Source organism: Zeus faber, assembly GCF_960531495.2.
Source record: "Zeus faber genome assembly, chromosome: 16".
NCBI lineage: Eukaryota > Metazoa > Chordata > Actinopteri > Zeiformes > Zeidae > Zeus > Zeus faber.
Genome location: NC_137202.1, coordinates 11,072,317 through 11,080,956, shown reverse-complemented (window position 1 = coordinate 11,080,956; position 8,640 = coordinate 11,072,317). Strand labels below are relative to the sequence as shown.

General features: G+C 40.4%; 1 protein-coding gene across 3 annotated transcripts in view; it reads left to right on the top strand.

The window, feature by feature from the left end:
- The first annotated feature begins 3,663 nt into the window (after positions 1-3,663).
- smap1 (small ArfGAP 1) overlaps positions 3,664-8,640 on the top strand; it is a 101,715-nt gene continuing 96,738 nt past the window's right edge. For all 3 annotated transcript variants that reach the window (XM_080016320.1, XM_080016321.1, XM_080016319.1), the window contains exon 1: positions 3,664-3,857. In XM_080016320.1, the coding sequence (XP_079872446.1) occupies positions 3,668-3,857 (190 nt within the window). In that variant the 5' untranslated portion in view covers positions 3,664-3,667. The remainder of the gene's footprint in view (positions 3,858-8,640) is intronic.

The following is an 8,640-nucleotide window of genomic DNA, read 5'->3' as shown; positions in this document are numbered from 1 at the left end:
GATACACAATGTGAAACATTAACCCGCCGATGAGAGGCGGCGCGGGGGCTCACAGGTCACGCTGTCGCACCGTAAAGATGCAACGAAGTAATTTTTTTTAACCCTTCGGGTGTTCTCGTGTATATCAAAGTTACAACATTGGCCATTAATATCCATTAAAACCACGTCTGCGTGAAAAACGAATGAAAGAAAAACAGTGAAAAAGCATAAAGTCCATACATGCCTTAGAAAACCAAATATTTTGTTTCATTCTAGATACTATTGATTTTCCTATAAGTAAGATGGGGTTGATTACAATCCAATTACACCTTTTTCTTTCTAAGCGTGTTTTACAACAGTTAATAGTATAATAGTTTGGGAGGAACCACTTGAGAGAGATCAGGAAAAGTGCCAATTTTTTTAACCAGACGTTTAACCTCTTAACAACTGGACTGATGTGCGTTGTATCATTATCCCACGAGACCTTGGGCAATTTAAAGCATAAATCCACAAAATCCACAGGAATGTAAGTTCAGATATGAATTGTAACAAAATACACGCATTATAAAAACATTTTACAATTGTATCGTGTCTAAATTGATGGTCTCAGATTGGATGGGGTTTGGTTTAGGGGTCCTCTGGGTAAAAAAAAAAAACGGGTCGGGAACCCGTGATGTCGATGATCAACCTCGAAACCAGTGTCATCGCTTGGTCCGAAGGAAAAAAAAAGGAAAAAAAAGTCAGCTTCCACGTTGTTGCCATGGAGAAAAATGATCTCGTCATCCCTGAGCTGATTGTTAAGCTATGGATCTAAACGATAAGGAAGCTTCAAAAACGCTCAGTAACCCTTTACTGCCCCCTGGTGGTCGCAGACATGATCGTTTGTTTGCGATTGTCTGCACAGGCCAATTCTTTTTCAAATTTTATTATTATTATTATTTTTTTTTTATGTTGAAATGAGCCTTTGAAAGATTTCATGCTGTTTTACAGTTTGTTCTCGCGCTTATTGACATCTCAGTGCTTGGTTGACACGTCGGCGCTATTGTTTGAATTTTTTTTACGAGAAACAACCGTTTGCAAGGACAAATGAAGTCCTGCAGACATCTAATAAATCTATATTCTCAAGTTGAACGATGTGACAGGTGCCAGATGTTATGTGTAAGTGAGTCAATTAAACACAATTAAAAATGCTGACAATTGATGAAACATAATGGAAATATAGTTAAACAAAGATAATTTCTTTGTAGAAAACATCTGGTCTGAAAACAGGAACTAGGATGTTAGTATGGGAGGAGTATTAGTTATTAAATAGAGCAATGGCATAATTCACAAATAGTTTTTTGTAAACAAGCATATATAACTTTAAGCCGAAGTTCATTTTCACAAGTGTAAGAGATTGTGTTTTTACTTTTAAGATGTGACATTAATTTATTATAATTGAATTTTAACACTTTACATTTTTGGTATCATCATTGGTATTGGATCATTGGTAACTTGTGTGTCAAAATTTTTTTTTTTTTTATTGAATAATGATTGGTGTATCAAGTATGGTATTTAGATTAATTTCTCAATTTCCTAGTTTTACATTTTGGGTCTCTATTGGTGTAGGTGATTTTTTTAAATGAATTTTGACTATGCCATGCCCTGTGTATTTCTAACATTCTGTACAGCTGTCTTTTTGCTACTGCTCCTATGGTCCTTAAATATTAAAAGTGTTACACAATGTCATTCATGCAACCCCAAACAAAAATGGTACTTTATTTTTTCGTGATTCTTTGTCTAGTGCTATAGTCAGAATATGCAGGTAGCATAGTGTAGTATAGTATGTATAGTATAATATTGTATAGTGTAGTGTAGTAAAGTGTAGTGTAGTATAGTTTAGTAAAGTATCCTATAGTATAGTATAGTTTAGTATAGTATAGTATAGTATGGTTTAGTATAGTATAGTATCGTGTAGTATAGTATAGTATCGTATAGTATAGTTTAGTATAGTATAGTATAGTGTGGTTTTGTATCGTATAGTATAGTATAGTATAGTTTAGTATAGTATAGTGTAGTAAAGTAAAGTATAGTTTAGTAGTGTAGTATAGTAAAGTATAGTCTAGTGTAGTATAGTTTGGTCGTGTAGTACAGTGTAGTATAGTTTAGTTCAGTATAGTATAGTTTAGTATAGTATAGTATAGTGTGGTTTTGTATCGTATAGTATAGTATAGTATAGTTTAGTATAGTAGAGTGTAGTAGAGTAAAGTAGAGTATAGTTTAGTAGTGTAGTATAGTAAAGTATAGTCTAGTGTAGTATAGTTTGGTCGTGTAGTAAAGTGTAGTATAGTTTAGTTCAGTATAGTATAGTTTAGTATAGTATAGTAGAGTATAGTATAGTTGACAATAGTTTACTATAGTATAGTATAGTTGAGTAGTGTAGTATTGTATAGTTTAGTATTGTATAGTGTATTATAGTATAGTTTAATCTAGCCACTGGGGATGCACAAGCCAGTGTATCAGTGCCGGTCCCAAGCCTGGATGAATAGAGAGGGTTGCCTCAGGAAGGGCATCCGGCGTAAAGACCATCTCCAATCAAACATGCGGACAACAAATCTGATTTCCATAGCGGATCGGTCGAGGCCCGGGTTACAATGACCGCCACTGGTGCCGTTAACCAACAGGGCGCCAGTGAAAATTGTGCTTCTGTCGGGCGAAGAAGAAGAAGAAGAAGAAGAAGAAGAGAAAGAAGAAGAAGAAGAAGAAGAAGAGAAAGAAGAAGAAGAAGAAGAAGAGGAAGAAGAAGAGGAAGAAGAAGAGGAAGAGGAAGAGGAAGAGGAAGAAGAAGAAGAAGAAGAAGAAGAGGAAAAAGAAGAAGAAGAGGAAGAAGAAGAGGAAGAAGAAGAAGAAGAAGAAGAAGAAGAAGAGGAAAAAGAAGAAGAAGAAGAGGAAGAAGAAGAGGAAGAAGAAGAGGAAGAAGAAAAAGAAGAAGAAGAGGAAGAAGAAGAGGAAGAAGAAGAAGAAGAAGAGGAAGAAGAAGAAGAAGAGGGGGAAGGCGTGTCCGGTATGAAATGCGTTTAATAAATAAAGTGTGATCTGACCTGACTTGACTACGACCTGACTATGACATACACGACATACAACACAGACAACACTGCGTGATAAAAAAAAAAAATAAATAAAAATAAGTAAATAAAAATAAATAAATAAATAAATAAATAAATAATATATATATATATATATATATATATATATATATATATATATATATATATATATATATATATATATATATATATAGCGCTGCTTGTCATTTATATCGAGAACAGAAGCTCAAACCCAGTCATTAAAAAAAAAAATAATAATTACATTTAAAACGAAATAATTTAAACCTGTAAACGACCTACTGGACTGGAGTGAGATTAAGCAGGAAAAAATAAATACAATAAAGAATACATAAAAAAAATATATATAAAAATAACAGTTAAAATAGTCAAATAAATATAAATGAAGTACTGCGTTCTGTCAACTCACCCTGTTTCTAGAACTTTTACACCACGGGCCTTTATTTTGACAGCGCGTTGAACGGAAGTGACGCTGCGACGCGGCCGCTTCTTCGCGACCATATTGCCTCCCATCTGCCCGGTGCACGCGCGGCACAGGTGTGACGGGAGCTGCCCGCACGGCCATGTCCGCCCCTTTCTAGCTCATGTTGAGCGCAGAAAGCAGACACCGAACATTCGCGCACACGCGAGCGGGGCTACTGGCGAAGTTTGGAGAGATGACGACGCGGTCGGAGAGAGAAAAAGCTCAGAAACTGAACGAGCAGCATCAGGCCATTCTGTCTGAAATGCTGCGGGAGCAGGACAACAAGTACTGCGCTGACTGCCAGGCCAAAGGTGAGGCGTGCGTGCGTGCGTGTGTGTGTGTGTGTGTCTGTGTGTGTGTGTCTGTGTGCGTGTGTGTGCGTGCGTGCGTGCGTGTGTGTGCGCGCCGCCCAGCCTCTCTGTGGCGACGCTGTGTCCTTGACTCTGCTTCGTTATTCATGAGCGGAAAAAGTAAGCTGCCTTGGTCGTGGTGGCGGGAGCCGACACAGCGACCCACCTGGCTGGTTGTAACGGGACCAGCAGGGGGGGTGCGTCCCCCCCCCCCCTCCATTCATGACGACGAGAGCCGGCGGTCCGCCACCTCGCCTAGCCTGCTGATGACGTCAGGAGCGTGCCGTTTCAGGGCTACACCCCCCCCCCCCCCCCTGTGACATTTGCGTAATCGTTCCCATGCTTACGTCACTGTGTGGCTCGGCGGGATTCCTCCGATCTTGCGTGATCATCGCCATCACCCCCCCCCCCCCCCACCACCACACACACACACACACACACACACACTTTTGTGTAATGATCTACAAACTCAATCTCACGCAGTTGTATGCCCGAGGTGTCCGCGAGTCCAGTCAAATTACATTTGATCCAAGTGCCCCCCTTCCTTTAGACAATTTCAAAAATAATCTCATCATATGACGTGCATAGATAGGGTTTTTGAGTTTCACCATATTTTTGGGGTGACTATCGGTGCTTTCAATACATTTTCACACAAAGAACATCTGAGAAACAGTGGATATTATGAACAGGGTAGGAAGAAAATGACTTTCCTGTACTGCCGCCCTAAAGTCTACATTTCACTATACAATGTTGTTAGAATAACCCAAATCCCAGACAATGTCCAGTCTCATATCAAAATATCAACATTATATCCATATCCCACCCAGGACCGGGTGAGTATAGCAAAGTATTTTAATTGCATTAAACACCCATGTAAGAAGTGTAAACCTGTGTCAACTACCATGTAAAAAGACAAACAAAACAAAAACTGCATCCTTTTTACTTTGAACTATATGGTAATATTTCATTCATTGATATATAATTGCATATTCGATGCCCAATTCTGTATATATCAGGACAATATGATACAGATGAAAAACAAAACAACAACATCAGCACATCTCAGACATTATTAGGTGTATTTGGTGTCTGTGTGATTGTGAGTGTTCTGTCGAGGATAGCAGGAGCGCTCCGAAGCCGCGATAGCCCAGAGAAGTGTGGAAGTGTGGACGCCACACCCTTCTGGTGTTACATCGGCCATTCTTCTTTCCCCGTGTGTACATTTGATAAGAGGTGCTTTCAAGCTCCTCTGTCAACATGAACTTTGGTGGGATCGTTTGAGAATGTGCAAGCACAGAAGTGCACGCCTTTCATTTCTCATGTGGTGGACATTAGCCTCACTTGCTGTTGAAGGTGTAGATTGGAGCGTGCGAACGTGCGCGCGTGACAGTTTGAAGAGAGAGTGTGTTGAAATGTGTAAAGATGATGCCGCTGCTGCTGCTTATCTCCCCTGACCATGCTGTCAGCCCCCTGTTTCTCCTTTCTCTGGTGTCTTTCTTACGCCCTCTGTCCGCCTCATGCCATCCATGCTCTCGTCTCCCGGGCCTACAGGCCTTTTTTATGTTCAAGGAGCTTGTGTTGCAGAGATTTACAGTACCTGTCCTTGAAACCCACAGGTGGTCCACTTGTTGTTTTTCTTCTTTATGATTTAATAAAAATCTTATTGCTTGTTGCGTCAAGGCTTCAAAGTGGAAATCCATCTGGTTGTCTGTGTTGGGCGGGTTACACTACGACTCCCAGAACACCATTCGAACTGCAAGGTCTTTATTTTTAGTTTTATTTTTTGTCACGCCCCACAAGCATCCAAAGCAATTAAGTGGGTCAGATGAAAACACATCCTGGCAGCTGCCAACTGTTGTATTGCATTGCCTGGGTTTCACATCCTATCGCAGAATAATACATCATTCTGCAAATCACCCTTGTCCATCGTCATAGATTGTGACATCATCATGCATTCCCTCAGCAATTACCTCGTGATTTGTCATATCACTGTCAAAATAATTTGTCACAGGGTTAACAAATCCTTTTTTTTTCTTTTGTATGTGTGTCACAATTCGATGACAACTTCATCAGAATACACTTTTAATATTAGTGGGGGACCGAGTGGAGTTATTTTTTTCCAATGATTTATTGCTTTTCAGAATCAAGCTCCTTTTCCATAACTGTTTGAAAGAGGAGACAGACAAAAGTCAGATTTAGCTTTTGTTATCAAACTGATAACACGGTTCGTCTCCTGAATGAAGTTCTGCTAGTCAACTTTTCTGCCAAGTAGATCGCAATGGACACTGACATGTCCAACCAACATGAGATTTCAGGAGGAACTATAGGATTTGCTCTATTTTTTTCATTCAAAACAATTTATCCTGAGCATGTCTATCAGTAATGCAGAATGAATATGTGAGAGAAATGGTTTGATGTGAGGTCTGGTTCGGGAACAGAGCTGCTTCTTTCATTCATATCATCATCATAAATCTGCTGAAACACATCTGGGGACGTGGGCTTTGCTTAACATTTGTACCTGTATAATTGTGTCCTTTAAAGAACACATACATATTTGTTTGTGGCTGTAAGAAATTAAGCTGGCTCCAGACAATCCTCCTGTACCACACAGCTAAAATATTATAATTTTTTCCACATCTTTCAGGCCTTCCCTTCACACGGCCCAGCACACAGATGGTACAGTGTTTCTAATGAACATAGTGAATAATTAACTTAATTTACCACTAATGCGTAGCTGCTTTAACACCTTGTGTCTATTAGTAGGATTTTCACTTCCCACATCAGCCTGGACTAGGGCTGCAGGAACAAAATTCGAATTAAATTTGAATAAAAACAAATATCACTATAATATCACATTTTCTACCTTGGTTTCCTGTGCAAATTGTGCTTTGTAGACGTGACTCATGTTTGTTTGCTTCCACAACCCCTGCCTTTGCTATGAGTACATAACTCTTTGTTTCTATAGCTCTCGGGCGATCTGGTGTGTTGTCCAGATACATACGTGGTGGTGTTTTCAACTTGAAATTATAACTAGGGACAAAATATGGAGACTTGTACCCAAAATTGATGCTGCTGTTCTGTTGAAATTCTTCCATTCTAAGAAACCTGATCGATCAGCCACAACATGCGTTCTCCCACCACAGGAACCTTCTCATAGTTCTAAGAACTTTTTAGAGGAACCGTCCCCTTTTTTTTGTGTCCGCACTGCAGGAACCAGGAACGTTTGTGGTTCTTAGAACTCTGTTTTGAGGAGCTTTTTTTAGCTTCTACTACAGGGCAGGGACTAACCAGCGTGAGAGGAACCATCAGTGACGTAAGTACCGGTGATTGGTCCAGACTTAAGTCCATGGTCCCTCGTTGGTACCTTGGACTGTGTCCGCCCAGTCGAGTTGCATTGCTCTGTACCAGCCCACGTACACTCACCGGTAATAGCAAATAACCAATACAAATAAAATGCAATAGAAATACTATTTTTGTTGTAGATGTATTTCATTTATTTTATTTTCCGACGTTAATTGAATGGATATGCCCCGTTTTCCGCGTGCGCTCTCAATGCGTGCCCATGCCTTATGAAAGTCGGAACTAACTTTTAAATGACATCTTGAAGATCTAATAAGTGAAGATTCAGCCACCGGATTGCTTATTTATGGCCTCAAATTTGCACAGAAACAGATTTTAGTGTACTGCTAAGGTGAAATCAGTGAAAGTCACAGAGTAAAACACGGTACTCACGCTGAAACCCCCCTTGGATGACGTAACTTCAGTGTTCCAGTGCAGTGCGACGACAACCAGAAAAAAAGCCTTTGACAGTATTTAGTTCTCAGGGGACCTTCCCAGTTCCTAGTTCCCCTGAGGGTGTCCCCAGAACTGTTCGGTGCGAAAACACCCATTAAAACCACCACTAATTTCACCACTTTTTCAGCAGTATGTGCTACAGTAGCTCTTCTGTGGGATAGGACCAGGCAGCTAGACTTTGCTCCCAACATGCATCAATGAGCCCATGGGCGCCCATGACCCTGTCACCGGCTCACCTCCTTCCTTGGACCACTTTTGGTAGGTACTAACCACTGCATACCGGGAACACACCACAAGACCTGCCGTTTTGGAGATGCTCTGACCCAGTCGTCTAGCCATCACAATTTGGTACTTGTCAAAGACGCTCAGATCCTTACGCTTGACCATTTTTCCTGCTTCCAACACATCAACTTCAATAACTGACTGTTCACTTACTGCTTTACTGCTTAATGTATCCCACCCCTTGACTTCACAATGTTATTCTCTTCGTGTGTGTGTGTGTGTGTGTGTGTGTGTGTGTGTGTGTGTGTGTGTGTGTGTGTGTGTGTGTGTGTGTGTGTGTGTGTGTGTGTGTGTGTGTGTGTGTGTGTGTGTGTGTGTGTGTGTGTGTGTGTGTGTGTGTGTGTGCGCGCTAACCATTGCAGTTTCCAATGGAGTTCTGGGACTTAAGTCTAATCCACAGAACATAGATGGTTTTATATATTGCCGCTTTAATTTTCCCATCTGGTACAGACCTGAAAGGAATTAATCAGAATTGAAACAGACCTCCCTCACATGTAGTTATGTTTTCTGACAAAGTTAAGTTATTTTTACCATTGACTATTTCGCGTTACGGACCTGTCCACTTCCTCATTAGTGGACCGTACAGGGTTGCCAGACTTCAAGTTTCAGTTATACTCATTCCGTGGACATACTACAATACTTTCAAAGTCGTCAGATCAATGTACAG